The sequence below is a fragment of the Camelus bactrianus genome, chromosome 6 (assembly GCF_048773025.1).
Source record: "Camelus bactrianus isolate YW-2024 breed Bactrian camel chromosome 6, ASM4877302v1, whole genome shotgun sequence".
In the NCBI taxonomy this organism is placed as follows: Eukaryota; Metazoa; Chordata; class Mammalia; order Artiodactyla; family Camelidae; genus Camelus; species Camelus bactrianus.
Window position 1 is genome coordinate 62921860 of NC_133544.1, and position 18103 is coordinate 62939962.

General features: G+C 42.9%; 2 protein-coding genes across 10 annotated transcripts in view; one reads left to right on the plus strand and one right to left on the minus strand.

The window, feature by feature from the left end:
* Nucleotides 1-79: 79 nt before the first annotated feature.
* RNF212B (ring finger protein 212B) overlaps nucleotides 80-18103 on the minus strand; it is a 57940-nt gene continuing 39916 nt past the window's right edge. For 3 of the 9 annotated variants that reach the window (XM_074365766.1, XM_074365760.1, XM_074365767.1), the window contains 4 exons: nucleotides 16373-16412; nucleotides 15971-16071; nucleotides 15196-15257; nucleotides 81-1693 (listed from right to left, as the gene is read on the minus strand). In XM_074365766.1, coding sequence (XP_074221867.1) covers nucleotides 1514-1693; nucleotides 15196-15257; nucleotides 15971-16071; nucleotides 16373-16412 — 383 coding nt within the window. In that variant the 3' untranslated portion in view covers nucleotides 81-1513. Of the gene's footprint in view, nucleotides 1694-8150; nucleotides 8216-12776; nucleotides 13114-13370; nucleotides 13666-15195; nucleotides 15258-15970; nucleotides 16072-16372; nucleotides 16413-18103 lie in introns of those variants that run through there. The other 6 variants (XM_074365765.1, XM_074365764.1, XR_012507577.1 and 3 more) reach the window with 5 other exon arrangements.
* HOMEZ (homeobox and leucine zipper encoding) lies at nucleotides 4242-12565 on the plus strand. The gene is made up of 2 exons (XM_010954723.3): nucleotides 4242-4467; nucleotides 9821-12565. The coding sequence occupies exons 1-2, from the start codon at nucleotides 4428-4430 to the stop codon at nucleotides 11392-11394; spliced, it is 1614 nt and encodes a 537-aa protein (XP_010953025.2). The 5' UTR covers nucleotides 4242-4427; the 3' UTR covers nucleotides 11395-12565.

Sequence of the window (18103 nt, forward strand, 5' to 3'; positions counted from 1 at the left end):
TATGCAAAAGTTGGATGGGAAGGAGATATGGAGGAGTTGGGCAGCACTGAAATAAGACACCCCTAGAGTATTGCACCCCCATTTTGGGTAGTGGTAAGGAAAGTTACCAGAGCCCAGCGCTTACATCCCCAGCACTGAGCATCAGCTGCTGGTGCAGTTAAAGGGAACAGCTCAGGTAAAAGCCCCCTGTTCCCCCTTCCATGGGGTGCTCTTCTTAAGTGGGCCAGCTAAATTACATTCTGTTCCTTAGGCACTAGAGGGAAGAGCCAAGCCCTTTTCCCTGTCAATGGCAACCCTAAAACAAAGGATGAGAAATAACAATGGACAGAAAAAGCAAGGACCTCTGTCTAAATCCAGAATGGAGCAACAGAAATAGATACTAAAGGGAAGCATCCTTGAAAAAGATCCAATTCTATCAGTATTGACTCCCACACCACCTGAAAGATGAGAGTCCAATTACGTGCAAAGTAATGCAACAACGTTCCTTATAGGTAAGCCCTAGCCCAAGAATAATCAGATGCCTCGTCATTACATCATAATGGCCAAGTTGTGATGTCACTGCAGAGCACCCAGTCTTTAGTATGCATTCTAATTGAAACCAGACATGCTGAAGGGTAGAGTCAGCATGAGGAGCAGATATCCAAGGAGAGGTAAGTGAGGGTTCTCCAGGGGTTCCCTCCATGGCTGATTGCCTGGGGTTGCTCGGCGGCCCTAGTCTTTCTGGACTTCTCACATCTTTGGTGGTGGGTTGGTCTGAATATTCCGCATACTCCATCACAGCTTTTGCTATCCCAAACCCTCAATACTTGCAGTTCTGATTGGTCAGCACTCACCTCTGATGTTTCTTATGATGAAGCACAGAACACTGGAGCAGGGTTTCCCTAAATGGGGTGGAAACTCACCATATCCATTTGGTTAGTCCTAGGAATAGATCTAAGGTTTTGGTTGCCTGAAGCATACAACTTTAGGAGCCCTTTTCAAGAGATGTAAATACACAAGGCACCAAAGGGAATATATTTTAGGATGAGAAAAGATAATGTACAGTTTTAAAAAAGCTGACAAATAACCACAGTATCACAAAATCAAGAAAAATAACAAGTTTTTAAAATTACCTACCTGGCAAACCTATATATTTTTTCCTACTATTTTGTTTTTTGGTTGCATGTGCTTTGATTTTGATAGTCTTTTCATATGATGACTATATATAATTTTTCCATAAAGAATATAGAGAGGTAAATCAGTCTTCTACATGATTACTTTTTTAAAAAATTATTGATAATTTAGAAAAATGTTATCTTCACACCTTATAAGTAATAATGTCACTTTTTTTTTTTTTTTGGATTTTTGTCAAACTTGGAAAAACACTACCAAGTTTCTTTAGTATATATGGTGTAAGATCTTGGAGCCATTTTCAAATTTACAATAATGAATGTCATAAGCTCTGAATCGTTGACATTAGGAGTATTCCTGGAAACTGTATGTATTAGTTTGTTAAAGCTGCCATAACAAAATACTATAGACTGGGTGGCTTACACAGTAGAAATTCTCTCACAGTTTTGAGGCTAAAAGCCTGAGATCCAGGTGTTGGTGTCTGCAGGGCTGACTGCATTCTGAGGTTCCTCTCTCTCGGCTTGTAGATAGCCATTTTCTTCCTGAGTCTTTTGTACGTGCATGTCTGCATCCAGATTTCCTCCTATAAGGACAGCAGTCATATTGGATTAGGACTCATCCTAAAGACTTCACTTTAATTACCTCTGTATAGATCTTATCTCCAAACATGGTTACATTCTGAGATACTGGGAGTTTAAGACTCTAACATGAATTTTAGGGGTAGACGGTTCAGCCCATAACACTATATTTACTATTTAACTATTCACAAAAGTAACTGCAAACCACAGATGTATACCTTCTAAACCCAAACTAAATGTATCCCAACTCAGCTTCCTTAGTCAATCCCCAAATGCCCATGGCCCCTCCACTGCCACCTGACAAAAGGAAAAGTGTGATGGAGGGGAAGTCAGAAGGAAAGGGACATCAGTCTTAACCAATTGCAGTTTTTTTTTTTTTTTCAAATTCTACAAACACCTAAGACCATTATTAACACATTGCTGGAATTCATCCAGTGCTTTGGAAGAGGTCTGTGCAAGGGAAGGCCCTTAACTTCCCCTATCTTCCTTAGCTATAGGGTAAATGTGTCTCTGGTCAGCTCTGCTAATATCACTGAGTAAGGGAAAAGGAGAGGGAGATTTCATCAAAGATTGAGGATGATATGGTTAAGTCCCTATTCTTTAGCACTAATGCCTGGAAGAGCTGGGAGGATTACTGTCTTGTTAAAGGTGAGAACTTTCCCTATCTGATGTCATCTGGGACCTCTTCTCTTCCACTCCCCCACCCCAGTCCATTCCAACCTCTAAAGTGTAAGGGTGAAGCCCCCATGAAAGAGGGAAGCTTCAGCCTGCTCTCCAGAACTGGGCAGAGGAGTTTCTTCTCTTTCCCTGAATTCTTCCTCTCCTAAATCTGTCTTCAATTCTGTACCCTACTCCTGATTTGGGAGTGAGTATCCTTCTGAGACAAGAAAGGTGGCTGAGTTGTCTACGTTTCATAATTATAAGCCCATGATCAATGATGCCCAGAGTGACTGACTGAACCCTCCAGGGGCAGTCACTAAATTCTTATAGGCCTGCCTGGCTTTCCAGCCAAATAAGCATGAGTTCTTCCTGGTCAATCAAGTCTCATTGTTTGGATTGTAAACCTCCACTGAGTGCTCGCTGGGACATCACATTTACTTAAAAACAACAACAGTAACAACAAAAAACTCCACTGACAATTGAGGACTGCTGCTGCCTAAAATGTTTCATTTTTCCCTTCCTTTGTTACACAGAAACAATTGGGTTATTGTAATAAGTCATGCTTTAGGAGAAGGTCTGAATATGCCACCAGCCCTAGCTTAAACCCTGAGGGATCAAAAGTTTTTAACTCTAAAGCTGAGAATATTGTCTTTTTGGTGCTTACTCCTGTGATGTTTTTACAAGATACTAGTTTGAAGGACATGGGGCTGGCTCTTAGGAGTTGGGATCGTTGCTACTAAATGAACTGAGGGAGAAAGGGGAGGAAAGGGCAAAAGCAGGGCCAGCAACAGAAAATAGGGCTCCAAACTGAAGTAGAGATACATTTCTGATGCTTGGCAACCCTTAAAGAGCTCTAGACCTTAAGAGTGCAGTGATGAAGAATCAGAAGTAGCAGTTATGGTCGTTGACTTTTGGGGAGTACCTCGGGAGGGGTGAGGTCTGCGGAATACAGGGCAAAACCTGTATTTTGAAATTGTTTTTATAAGTTATTGTAGCTATATAAGCTACTGTGACCTAAGTAAACAAGAGGAGACCAGCATGAGAACAAAAGAGTCACTTCACAAAGTATTGTTCCCAAGTTTTAGTCAGAAGACAGAATCCTAACTATACAAACTGTTGGCCTAGCATTTCAGTGTGTGAAATGCTGTTTTGGTGGAAAGCCCATTTTATTGTAATTCGTTTCTTGACAGCAAAAACCAAGGTCCCCAAATATGAGGCACAGGTCCAGGTCCTCTTTAACTAGGGCAGAGAGGGCAGCCTGGGGGTCTGGTAAGTCCTAACAAGGTGACCCGTCCAGCACTTCGTCTTTGGGAACACCTGTCTGGTGACAACTGGCCCCAGGAAGCGGCCTAAGGTGTCGGGCCGCTAGGAGCCTCCTCTTTTCAGGTGGCAAAACTTGTAATTCATCCCAAGAACAAGTTCCTAGTCGCTCTAGGTGCTTCATTTACAGTGACGCTGCGGATGGCCGTTGGGCCCTCGTAAGGAAACGCACGTCTCCTGTGTGAGGAGGGCAAAGGGATACTGAAAAAGTCTTCCTTCCGGAGGAAACAAATGGGGAGTAGTTGTAGGTGGTCTGGATAGTTCAGCAAACTGCTGTGAATTCCTTGGGGAATTCCAGGAGGAACAGGACCCAGTGGACTCCGAAGATCCGGCGACCACTAGGCGAGGGTGAGGGGAGGTACTATTCACGGCACCCTGGCCCTGGGGGACATCTTCCCCCCCCATGCATCCAATAGCCACCCTGGCTGAGGCCCACGCAGCCAATAGCTGACGTCAACCGAGTCCCACCCAGCCAATGGCCGGCCCAGTCCGTTCCACTGAGGCCCGCCTGCCCACGTCCACCAATCAGAACTCGGGCCAACTTGGCACCGCCCCCGGAGCCCGCCCCACCCATCCGCCCCGCCTCCAACTCGCTGGAGGAGGGCTGGGCTAGACGCGCGCCCTCTCGGGGGCGGGGGGTGGGGGACAGTCCCGGTCCCGGCCCTCCGCGCGGGTGGGCTCGGAGCAGGCCGCACCGGGCAGCAACCCCACTCCCACCCCGGAGGCCCCCTGCCCTTTCTCCCCCTTTCCCCCTGGCCCATGGTGCGAGGCTGGGAGCCGCCGCCCGGGCCGGACCGCGGTGAGTGATCCCCAGCCCCTTCGACTTCCCCTCCCAGACCCTGTACGATCTCCGACCTCCGGAGCCCCATCCCCGCTCTAGGGGGAGGAGAATTCTAGGTTCGAAGTCGCCCGGTTCTCTCTCCTTTCTCCTGCGGACTTTTTGGTTCCCTGTTGTAACTGGGGGAGGGTGAGTGGGTGTGTAGGGAGGAGGGGAAGGCTGGGTTGGGACGCCCTTGGCGAGAGAATTGAGATTCGCCCACTCCCTGGGGTTCATCCCCCCAAGTGTAGCAACTTTTTGTTCTCTGACCCAGTTTGGAGCCTTCTAGACTGCCTGTGAAATGGAGGATAGGAGAAACGTTTCCTTCCCAGGCCTCCCCTCCTCCCCTCCGTGACTACCTCTGCGACCTCAACACACGTACAGAAACCTGGCCTTATTCCTAGGGAGCAGTGGCTTTTGGGAATGAAGGGTTTAAGGGAAACTGCCCCTGCTCACCCCTACCCAGCCATACTCAGAAAACCAACCAGGAAAGTGAGAACCAGAGTCCTCAGAGGTTCCTGGTGTTGCGTCCTAATCTGAGACTTCTAAACTGAAAGAAGACTCAAGCTGAGACCTGTTTGGAAATGTGGGTCCAGATGAGATCTTTTACCATATGAACCCCCTTCTCACCATACATTTGAAGCGCGTTTTATGATTAGGATAGGTAGGTGGCAGTAACTGAAAACAAAAAAGCCAGTTAAAGTTGGGGATTTTTTAAATGATGCATACATATCTTAATCATTGTCATTAAAAGTGTATTAATTTCACCAGTCTCTTGGGTTAGTGTCCAGGCGTTTTCTTTGTGTAAGTCTGCTGATTGGTGTTCCCAATTGTTTTTCTAGTATAAACTACATAAGCGAATTCCAAATCTGGCTGCACCTGAGAACCTTTTGAAACTACTTATTCCCGGGCCCCAGTCCAGGCTTATTAAGTCAGAATGAGGAGGTGGGTGCCCAGGTTTAAGTTTCCCAGGTAATTCTTATGTGCAGTCTGAGACAGGAGCCACTACCTCTCATCATCTATGATTTCCAGGTTTGGTTTCTTTAAAGTGTAGTGAGAGAGAATTTAAACACTTTTGAAGGAACCTGAATGCAGGTTGAGATTTTTAAGTCCCCTGCCCCTGCAGTCTTTTACAGTTGTCTGGCCCACTCCCAACTTGACAACATTTTTTTTAAGGTACACTCCTTTGTATTATGTCTTTCCAAAGCATTTGACTTTGTCTTCATGAGAACCATTCTTAATGCACTAATTTTTCATAGGTTTATGTTGATGTTTAATTATTATATAAATACAGAAAAACAATGGGCACAAGCAGCTTTGGAATCACACACCACTAGCCTAAGCACACAGAGCAGCTGAAGAAGCGGATGATTTTGGCACAGTAGAGAGTAGCTTACCAGTCTCTAGTATCCAGTGCACTATGGGTATTGATCCTGTAATCAAGTAGGAGTCATTTAAGCCAGACTCCTGGTCCAGTTAAATACCCCTCCGTTCTACTCTCTCCAGCTAGTATCACCAATACCTAGTCCCTTCTAGACTAATTCAAATTCTCTTGAATCTTCCATCCACTCTTTCCATTCATTCATAATAAGCTGTTTGTTCCTCCTTAAGCAGTTGCCACCATTGCCTTTATTAAGATGACACAGGGCAGAATTTCTTAACCTGGGCTTCTGGGCAAGCAGTGAACCCCTGGAGTATATATGTAAGTGTGAGTGTTTTTTGAAGAGGGGGATAGTCGTAACTTCCTAAGAGTTTATAACTTCTGATTTTCAAAGATGTTCAAGATCCAAAAAGTTAAGAAGCACGTGAGTTGAATATCACTAAAAGTCCTGTAAGGCCCTGAAAACTATCACCAAAACACATTTCATTCAGAAACATACAGGTCTCTAAACAAAACACTTAGGGAATTTAGCAGGATCATATCTGCTCTCTCCCTTCATGTGTCTCCTGCTTTAACCATAAGCCTAGACTCAAGTACCTTAGACTTCTTTTCCCTAGGATTGTGTGAACACCTACACTGGAAGTTTAAGGCAGCCCATTCTTTTCTGCCATCTGTCCAGGGGTATGGAAAGCCAAAGAGAAATAAGGGTGTTATCCTGACACTGTATTTTTTATTAATGACTTTAAGTAGCAGTGGGGACATATCTGGCATATTTAATAAGGATATAAATTTAGTAATAATTCAGAATTTATAATACCACCAACCACCTCTGCCTGGAGGAGTCTTTATGTCTCCAGCTTTGAATCTCTTCTCTTTCTACTTTCTCCAAATGAAAGTACAAGAACTCAAGACACTGTAGTCTTGTTTTTGATTACTGTAGGTTCTCCTCTCCTTCTTAAAATTCTCATGGGCCACTCCCTGGTTATAGTTTCTTCTTATTGCAAAGCCAGATTCTTCCAGGGAGGTACCAGCTCTACAGCTGTTCCCTGATTTAAGCCACCATTCTGTACCAGGAAGTCTACCACAACGTATGTTTTGTGTAATTGGAAAGCTGTGGATGTATGTAGTATACCAAATATGATTATTTGCATTACCACATGTTATAGCTGAACTACCAAGCTGCTGTCGTGAAAATCTGAAGGATAGCAAACCATAAATAAAAGCAAAATGCTTCCTTGTAGGCTTAGAGCTGTGCCTGCCTTATTTCCCATCTGGCAGCCTTCATCCCCACACTGGACTGCTTTATTCTTTATGCTACCTTTTCCTTGTATCTAAAGCATTACTGTGGCCTTAAAGAACAGGACACAAATAAGGTTAAGTGGACGTCAAGTGATGGATCATAAAATATTCTCCAGCTTAGATTCAGTGGTGTTCCCAGTGGGCCACAATTTCTAAATGGTGTTTTAGTACCTGGCCATGCAAGCAATTCCTCACAGCCACTCAGCTGTGTCTGGGATGACCCTGGAGGGTAAAGGTAGAGCTACCACACTGGTGATTCACCTAGCAGTCAAAAAGGATTTATATCCAAACTATGGATTCAATTCTAAAGCAGTGGTTTTGATACCTTTTTAAAGCTGCCAAATCCTTTCTGGAGTTACATCCAACTCCCCAAATATAAAATGTACAAAATCAGAGATAACCCTGGTTTCCTTCACTGCTCATTAGAATTAGGACTTTGCGGTAACAGATTGAAACAGTGATTTTAAAGGATTTAGTCTTTGCTTCACTTCCTGTTATTTAGGAGTATTACCTTTTATCAGAATCACCCCATGAGGCTTAAGCAATGATAAAAGCTGTTATTTACTGAGCCTTTACTTTGGTCTAGGCGTACTGTCAGGTGCATTTATTCATTTAGTCATAAACTTGCCAGGTAGATGCCGTTATGATCTCCTTTTATTCTGATAGGAAACTAAGGCTTAGAGAGTACTCTAGGGAGTGGTGGAGCTGTGATTCATCTCAAATCTGCCTCCCCCCAGACCTCCACCTCTTAACAGCTTCCGGCCCTGCTGCACATGACCCTAGCACACAGTAGGTGCTCTGTAAAAATATGTAACTTTACATAACATTCGGCATTGTCTCCATTTTTTACACATGAAGAAACTGAGGCTCCTATAAGTTCAGGAACTTTAGCCCAAGATCACATGGCTTGTAGCAGAACTGGGATTCAAACTGCAGGTTGGCCTTAATCATATTATTACTCACATACCATGCTGCCTCCGTTTACCTGCTTAAGGTTCACTTCAAGCTGTGCTGCCTTCAGGATCCACATGGCCTTCAGTTTAAGATTTGCTTGTTAAAAGGGAATGGCAACACATATTAGAATGCTTCTGAATTTTTTTAAATGTATTTTATTGAAAAAAAATCTATTTATTGAACTATAGTCAGTTTACAATGTTGTGTCAGTTTCTGGTGTACAGCACAATACTTCAGTCATATAGGAACATACGTATATTCGTTTTCATATTTTTAACCATAAGTTACTACAAGATATTGAATATAGTTCCCTGTGCTGTACAGTATAAACTTGTTGTTTGAATTTTTCTGATCATCATATAAAATCCCTGATATTACACTGTTCTATCTGTAACTTTTTGGACTTGAGATTTTTCACAATTCATCACGTAGCATTTTCATGGGGAAAGAGGTGGTGGGTTCAATCCCTAGTACCTTCATTAACAAAAGCAAAAGAACAAGCATTTACATAGGAATCCCGTCCCATCCTAAACATATCAGAAGTAGTATTTATAAACTCAGATGGGATTCCTCTAAGAGTAAAGGGTGACAGATGTGTTAAAGTCACTAATGCCTACACAGGTTGCTGAGTTAAAATTTGGTCAATAGCATTATTCTGGGAAATAACTTGAGCAGGTGTTCCAGGATTGAAGCAGTCAGAGGCTTTCCCTGCAGTCCCCGTACCCATCACAACCCTGGGAGCTGTGGCGCCGCTGGGCAGCATGTGGGACCTGGTTTTAATTTATTATAAACCTCCCACCTGGTCCTGAGAAGAAAGCTGGACTGAAGAGATAAGAGCTGCAAGCCTTCCGCCCTATGTGGAGGGGGCTGTTAAGGTCTGAGGGAGCCCTCTAGGCTCCCTGGAAGGAAGAGGCAGAGCAGTTGGAGAGACAAAGGCTGGGGGGAGGGGAATAACCTTTGTTCCGAGGATGACTTGGGGGAGGATACATTCCCCTCTCTCTACCCTCACCGGACCTGAACCCCGGGGGAGTAAGCCCCATTTATCCCAGATAGCTGACCTATCTCATCCTGAGAGAAAAAAGTGAAGCTATCAGGTTCCTGCTAGGGCTTAAAGGTACCATCAGTCTCCTCCCCACAACACTCCCACTACCCAGAAGGGAAAGAAAATGGGGCTGGGGGCTGGGCAGAGCAACAGTGCTGCCCTCCCTTCTAGATTTTCACACGTTGTATTCCCAGCCTCTCCACATTTTAGAGATAACTCTAGAGATAAACTGTCAGGAGCTAAAGCATTCTGATATTAGACCTCGTCCTGTTTTCATGGTGAGTATTCATTTTGTGACAGGTATTCCATGAACTTAAAGGGTGAAGTGAATTTGAATTGGAAAGATAAAGGCTATAAGGATGTTTTCCTTCTTAACCTCTAAAGACAGATTTTCTTCTTGGTGACAACACTATCTATAACTTGGGACAATTTAACTTATGTGAACTTTGGTTTTTTCATATGTATAATAGGAATTATAGCAGGCTCTGATGATTCATAAAGTTATGAAAATTAAATGACTTGTTAAGCCCTTTAGGAAGCAGTTTAGCACAGGACAGATAGAAAGCTGATTGCTTTGGAGTCCAACATTTTGTTTGGTAGAAATTGACCAATGGGCTGAAGGAGCCCCAGTGATTGAGCTGTTTCTCTTCTTATTACAGCTATCTCTGAAGGGCACAAATCAGAAGGCACCATGCCCCCTAATAAAGAGGCCAGCAGTCTTAATAGCTCCCCTGCGGGGCTCATCTGCCTCCCTCCAATCTCCGAGGAGCTACAGCTTGTGTGGACCCAAGCAGCCCAGACCAGTGAGCTGGATGGCAATGAACACTTGCTGCAAACCTTCAGCTACTTCCCCTATCCCAGTTTAGCGGACATTGCCCTTCTCTGCCTACGCTATGGGCTGCAGATGGAGAAAGTCAAGACTTGGTTCATGGCCCAGCGCCTCCGCTGTGGCATAAGCTGGTCATCTGAAGAAATAGAAGAGACTCGAGCCCGAGTGATCTACCATCGGGACCAGCTCCATTTCAAATCTCTTCTCTCTTTTACTCACCATGCAGGACGGCCCCCAGAGGAGGTGACTCCTCCAATGCCACCTCCAGAACAAGTTGGTCTGGGAATAGTGCCCCTGAATCTTAGCGAGCCCACCCAGATGAAAGGACTGAAGGTAGAGCCTGAGGAGTCCTCAGAGCCACTGAGTCACCAGAAAGCGAAGGAGCCCCTGACAGCACCTGGCAGTGGTGCATTCCCCCACCAGTCACGACTTTGGCAGGATCTTCAAAGCAGTGGCCTCTCTAAGGAGCAGGCAGGCAGGGGTCCCAACCAGTCACATGGCCTAGGTACTGCTTCCTGGAACCACTCCACAGCTGTCCACCAGCCCCGTGCTCGGGATAAGCCCCCACCAATCTCATCACTTGCCAGTAGTTGTAAGAAGGAGTCAGCATCTAATGTGACTCCTCCTTCCTCTACCTCTTCTTCCTCTTTCCAGGTACTGGCTAATGGAGCTACTGCCACCTCTAAACCCCCACAGCCACTGTCACCCAATGAACAGGCGCTACCCCCACATCTGGAGCCAGCCTGGCCCCAGGGGCTAAGGCATAACTCAGCACCAAGTAGGGTTGGTCCTGCAGAGTACCTTTCCCCAGATATGCAACGCCAGCGAAAGACCAAGCGCAAAACCAAAGAGCAGCTGGCTATCCTCAAATCGTTTTTTTTACAGTGCCAATGGGCACGGCGTGAGGATTACCATAAATTAGAGCAGATCACTGGTTTACCACGGCCTGAGATCATCCAGTGGTTTGGTGACACACGCTATGCCCTGAAGCATGGGCAACTAAAATGGTTTCGGGACAACGCAGTACCTGGTGCCCCTAGTTTCCAGGATCCAGCAATTCCCACACCACCACCTTCAACCCGCTCCTTGAATGAATGGGCTGAGACACCGCCTCTGCCGATCCCCCCACCCCCACCGGATATACGACCCTTGGAGAGGTACTGGGCAACCCACCAACGGCTACGGGAAAGTGACATCCCTCAACTGAGTCGAGCATCAAGGCTTAGCACCCAGCAGGTACTGGATTGGTTTGACTCTCGATTACCTGAGCCAGCTGAAGTGGTGGTCTGTCTAGATGAAGAGGAGGAAGAGGAGGAGGAAGAACTGCCAGAAGATGATGAGGATGAAGAAGAGGAGGAGGAAGAAGATGACTATGATGATGATGATGTGATCATACAGGACTGAGTGGGAGGCTGGTGGAGGGGAGATCTGTTACTAAAACATGAACCAATTAAGTGTTTAAACAAAGAAACCACATTTTTTAAATTACTTTGTGGCAAAGACCTGAAAAGCTTTGTGTTCTTGAGGGTAGGGGATGGGGGATATAGTGAGGGTGAACCAGGGCCAATGACTGTGGAGTACGAAGTGAGGTGGGGATTGGATGGGCAGAAACCTCTAGCCTCAGTGAAGAGTGCTCCGGGTCTGGTCCAAACTATGGGGCTGGGAAAAGGTTGTTGCTCTCCTCATATCTGCTGTTCCTTTCCCTTAGTGTACTACAGAGAGGCCAGGCCTGGGCCTACATCTGTAAGAGGGCAGAAAAGGAGTAAAGAATTTTGATTCACTGATAATTCCAGCACATGCCCCCATGCCACCATTTCCCCTGGAATATAAGGCTGCCTTGCACCCCTTGTTTTCTGAGCACAAGTCCATGCATAATGCAGCTAAGAATCTCAATATGTCCCAGTCAATCACAGATATTGCCTCTTCCTCATACCAACCTGACTTTCTATATTTTTCTGCTTTATGGAGTCACACAGGTAGCAGAATGTTTTCATTTCTGATACTGGGACCACTATGCCTTGTACCTTTTTATCTCTTTCCAAAATCCTCATTTTGTTCACTATTTGTCTCAGGGTAAAATCTTCCCCCCAGAGCTTGTGAAAAAGTCTAATAATTGGGTGGAGAATAATTTAGGCTGGATATTTATTGAAGGTGGGAATTAAGGGAGATGTCCTTTTTCTTCAAAAAAAAAAAAAAGTAGAATTAGATGACAGAGGGATAAAGGTGAGGGAATGGTTTCTACTGTTCAGAAGGAAGGTGCAGGTAGGTTCTAGGTTTGGTTTTACAAACCTGACACTCCCTCCTGCCGAGCATGACAGAGGTTGATTTTTTATCTTTTTGCTGTTTAATTTGTGTCCGGAAAAGGACTTTTCCCTCTCTTTATAGGATCTGTCTTGGGGACAGAGGGACCATGGTCTTTAACTGAATTAATTATTGATGTTGTAGAATGGTTTTCACCAGCTGGGGTCAGATATAAAGATATCAATCGGTTCACCCATCTAGAAATAAGAGTGGAAGCCCCAAATTGCTAGAATAATAATAAAAAGGCCAAAAATAAAACTGTTTCTTTCTCCTACACTTTGCTACTTCTATGGTTTAAAGACTAATGGAGCCAAATCCATTAACTTTCTGATTTAGTATACTTTTTATTTATTTTTTTAAGCAGCAGGATATGTTGAAGTAAAGTAAAAGAACAAAACTTTAAAAGGCAGTAGATCAGTATCTATCCTTAGGCAGATTGTTTTCTGCACCTGCTACAGCAGAGGCTCTTGCTCAGAAGAGGGGGTGTCTAGAAATGCCTTTAAAAATAAATTCCATTTCAGAAAGGGTAGCGGGATCCCACCAAGCTACAAGGTCATTCCCAAGACCTAATTCATTTCAGACAGATGCTATCTTTACATTTTCCCAATATTTTTGCTTAAGGTACACCTGCCAGTGGCCCAGCCATTTAATTCCTCATTTCTACCCCTTAGTATTCAAAGAATAAATTTGATCTCAGTGGTAGTGTTCTTTGCCCATTCCGTCATTCTAGAGTTTGTAATAACAACAGAGTTGCATGTAAAAGGGCATCCTCTTTATTTTATTATCTGTGTACTTCGGTAAGCTGAAAGCCTGTGTCTCCAACTGTTACCAAACAAAAAGGAAAAACAACACATTTAATAGTAACTAGGCATAGAGGAAACAATAGGCAAATAGAAAAAGTATAATAAATTAGGGCAAGGAACACAGTTGTTGCTTGTTAACACTGCCAGTGGGAGAATAGCTAAAAAGCGAAATCCAGAAATAAAACATGGTTAATGAGCGTATAACCCCCTCCCCGACCTCTAATGATGCCAAGAATTGTTTTTATAACCTTTGTTTCAAGTTGTAGGAAATAAGGGAGCTACATATATCTTGTGAGAGAGATATACACATCTTCCGGAAGCACTAGTCTTACATAAGACCTGACTGCTTTCATAGGAAGTAATACAGGGTGTATAGGGTGAAGACTGAGAAAGAGAAGGTACAAAGTGAAACCAGGAAACAAGGCAGGGGTACATTTTCCAAGGCCGGCATGCTTAAATGTGTATTGGATGCTACCATCCGTCCATCACAGAACTTGCAGATGGTCTATCTGGGAGTGTTCCATGCTTCTCTCCCCCTGGCTAATCCCATCTGCCTCTGTTGGTAGAGATTCTGCAGCACAGGACAGGAAGGCAGTTAAGGGTGTTCATAACAAAAAGGGCAAGTAAGGCCCTCTCAAGTCATGATATGAAGTTTATCGTGACAGTAAACCACCACTGTTGCTTCCCCATAGTTTTCTTCATTTCATGAAAACTAATTTTTCCTTATTAAGATTTGATGCATCTAGTGTGACAAAGGCTTTGTTGCTACTTATGATAAGTAAACTGGAATATTTCAGCAGTTTATGGTGGTGATAAGGTAGAATATTTGAAAATCGAACAGTTTTGGGAAACCTGGAACATATGACTACCATACCAGAGATGATTACCAGGGACACAGAATCCTTATGCCTCTGGGGAGGTGGGACTTTCTTCAGTAACTCTTTTTTTTAATTTTATGGAAATTTTGCAAAAATACAAAAATAGAGTAGTATAATGAATTCACATGTACTCCTTACCCAACTTCAATAATTAACTCATAGCCAATTTTCTTTCATTTCTACTCTTTCACTGCTCCTCTCTACTGGATTACACTAAAGCAAAACCCAGACAATCATTTACCTTTCAATCCATAAATATTTTAGTATGCATCTCCAAAAGATAAAAACTATTTTTAAAAACATAACCACAATAGCATCATGCCTGCCCAAAAAACTATTAACAATTCCTTCATATCAAATGTCCACTAGGTATTCAGTTTTTCTCAACTGTCTCATAAATGGGCTTTTTTTCTTTCTTTTTTTTTTTTTTTTACAGTTTATTCCAATCAAGATCCAACTGGGAGCCATTTATCTGCAGATGATTTATGTCTTTTACATCTTTTTTCATCTGTAGGTTAATCCCTCCATTTGTGAAGATCTTAGGATGTTATTTCCCCAGTGTTGCCTCTTAGGGCTTAGACCCTAATTTCTTGCTGATGAAAATAAAGGGCATTTTGGAATATGAGAGAAAAATATTTACTACCTCAGTAGGTCACCAGGAGCTTGGCCTAAATATCCTCAAAACCCAAGCCTTAAAATTTAACTTAAAAGGCAAGGCTGGACTTTTCACTTAATTCTTTTAAACCTCTCTTCTCGTTCCCGTGCCCTTTTCCTCTTGTTTCCCGAATCACAGTTTCAGAAATTTACAGAACATTATTCTAGCCACCTCTGGAGATATGAAATGGTTTTTCCTAGTTCAAGCAGTACTTCTATCCAAAAGATATACTCCATTGAAAATACTTTTCTTTGAAACTTGCAGGAATGTCATTTGTGTCTACCTACCTAGTTCACCTTGGCCAAGATCTCTTAGTTTAAAGCCTTTCACCACTAGGTGACCTAATTTTTAAACCCCAAACCAGGAAGCTAATCTGACAGTGGGATAGAATCTTTGAAACTAAGACCACTCTGGAAAATTGTGTACATATGGTTACCACACTTGACATCCATGTCATTCTCCACTGGTTACATTCTACCACCTCAACAGGAGACCAGCATGAGGCATTTAGTTTGCAAGCCTAACTGAATCTTTCATGCACAGACACGTTAGACTAGCCAGGACTCACCTGCAGGACTGGTAGCTGGAAACCAGGAAGACTCTCTGGTGTGGTTCTGCTCTCCCTCTGAGCTGAAGGATAGAATAGAATGGTGGAAGATAACTTTCTCAGGCAGTTCCTCAGTATTGCTATTTATGGATCAGGATAAATAAGTGGTTCTTAATCTACAGTATGCTACTTAGAAGGGAAAAGACTATGAGCTAAGCAATTTAAGAAGTTGGTTATAAAGCCCATTCTTTTCCTGTGAAGATGGGGTGCTGACATGGAGGGCTGAGACTGAGTTTAACGGTGACTAGAAAGATATAGAGACAATATAGAGATCTTGGTGAGCTCTAGAAGGTGACAGACCCTTATCATGAGGACTGGTTAACAGAGGTACCTTTTTGGAAAACATGAGGGAAAAAAAGGATGCTAGTTTTATCATTCTAATTCAGCACCGAGCTCCCAGCAATGTTCCAACATAGGGATCTCAGAAAGAAAGAAAGAAAGAAAGAAACAAACAAACAAACAAAAAGCCAATTTAACTCCATAGGCTGACCTTCTGGACAAATAGCAGAACTTGACTCCTGGTGACAGAATGAGTGATATTTAGGTAAAATCCAAAAATTTCCTTCACTGTGAAGTAAATGGGATAACTCAAAGACTATTAAGGAGTCAAACTTGAGATAGTACTTTTTGCGGGATGTGGGGTGTGCAAATCCCAACTTCTTTTCACCTTGAAAGTCTTCATTTTAGTGTATTTGTCAATGGTTGACGTGCCACTCCTAGGGGAATGTTAACTTACCTGAATTATTGGGAGTGAGGACTCTTATGTGGCCTGAATCTCCCCCATTTAGGGATGGCCTGAAAGGAAAAATCCCTTGTCCGGAGGAGGCAGGTGAAGGTCTGAAGAGGGGAAATAAAAGCATCAGCAGAGAAAAGGAAAGGTCAAAGTAAGAGGCATATGTAAAGGAGGAGCCTATACATTTAAGTCGGAGAGGAAATAAATCCCCTGCTTACAACTCACAATACAATTAAGTAATTCAGATGTATATTAGACACAGTGCCATTTAATCTTTTCTTTTGTTTACAAGGTAGATTATAAACATCAGTGGTACATACAGGTCAGTGGAGAAGTAACCCCAGGCTACTGGCAGAGTGTCAGTGTGAACAGATCCCAAGTGAAAGGAAGAACAGTGTTACTTACCTATAAGATAGGCTGTGAGTGGAAGCTGGTGAAGGGGTTTCTGGAAAGCATAAAAATGAGCCAGTGAGATAATCCATGAACTGAGAAGAGATTCAGGTATTCTGGGGGCCAGGGCAAAGGAATTGGGGATCAGAGATTTTTGGTATACAGGTTAGGCTTAGGGGCTAATGGCAAGTGAAAAAGCCCACAGATCACCTAGCAGTGAATCATAAAGGTGCTTTCCTCTCCCTTTCATGAGTCTGTGGGCCAGGATCCATCACTGCCTTGATGTGCTCTAATGTATCTGTGCCATGGTTTCCCCTCTAAGATGAAGATCACCAGAAAGAATGGCTAAAGGCAAAGGATCATTAAAGTGGCTGGGAGTAGATTTCTCCAAAGAAGACATACAGATGGACAACAGGCCCATGAAAAGATGCTCAACATCACTAATTATTAGAGGAATGCAAATGAAAACTACAATGAGTTATCACCTCACGCTGGTCAGAACGGCCATCATGAAAAAGTCTACAAATAATAAATGCTGGAGAGGGTGTGAACAAAAGGGAACCCTCCTACACTGTTGGTTGGAATGTAAATTGGTACAGCTAGTATGGAGGTTCCTTAAAAAACTAAAAATAGAGTTACTATATGATCCTGCTATCCCACTCCTGGACATATATATGGAGAAACCTCTAACTTGAAAAGATACATGCACCCCAGTGTTCACAGCAGCAGTATTTATTTACAATAGCCAAGACATGGAAGCAACCTAAAAGTGACTGGATAAAGAAGATGTGGTATTTATATATATACAATGGGATATTACTCAGCCATAAAAAAGAATGAAATAATGCCATTTGCAGCAACATGGAGGGACCTAGAGATTATCATACTAACTGAAGTAAGTCAGACTAAGACAAATATCATATGATATCATTTATATGTGGAATCTAAAAAAATGATACAAATGAGCTTATTTACAAAACAGAAAGAGACTCACAGACATAGAAAACAAACTTACGGTTACCTAAGGGGAAAGGGCGGGGGGGAATAATAATTAGGAATTTGCAATCAACATATATACACAACTACATATAAAATAGAAAATCAACAAGGACCTACAGTATAGCACAGGAGACTATATTCAATATCTCATAATAACCTAGGATGGAAAAGAATCTTAAAAATAATACATATATGTATATGTATAGCTGAATCACTTTGCTGTACACCTGAAATTAATACATTATAAATCAACTATACTTCAATCAACAAAAAAAGTTTAAAAAAATTGAACTTAAAAAAAAAAAAGGCTGAGAGTGACATCAGCAAAAATGATGAAGTAATGATTGCCACAGATTTTCTCCATAAATGGAATGAGAAAACTGGCAAAAATGGTCAGAATCAATGTTTTCAGAATTCTGGAATTAACAAAGGGCTTTCAGCAATCTGGAGAAATGTTATTCCAGACAAACAGCTGAATGTGAGTGAGAACAATGAGCTTTGTGTCATGTCAACTTGCCCTATTTCCATTTCTCCTTCTCCAGCTCTATGGTAGCCTTGAAAATCAACAGTATGGCAGTCACCATAGGAGATGGAATGGGGCTGGAGCTCTTTCAAAGTCTCATTCCCAGAGAACTGTCATTACTTGACCTGTCTACTGGTTCACTGGAAGACTTCACTTGCAAAGCTGTCATTATTTGACCTGACTTGGAGCCAAACTCACCAGGACTTGGAACTTAAAGTTCACCA

Excerpts from the sequence above, each read along its gene's own strand:
- HOMEZ (XM_010954723.3), top strand. The coding sequence starts at position 4,428 with ATGGTGCGAGGCTGGGAGCCGCCGCCCGGGCCGGACCGCG. Across the intron at positions 4,468-9,820 it reads GCCGCCCGGGCCGGACCGCG|CTATCTCTGAAGGGCACAAA; the intron begins GTGAGTGATCCC and ends TTCTTATTACAG.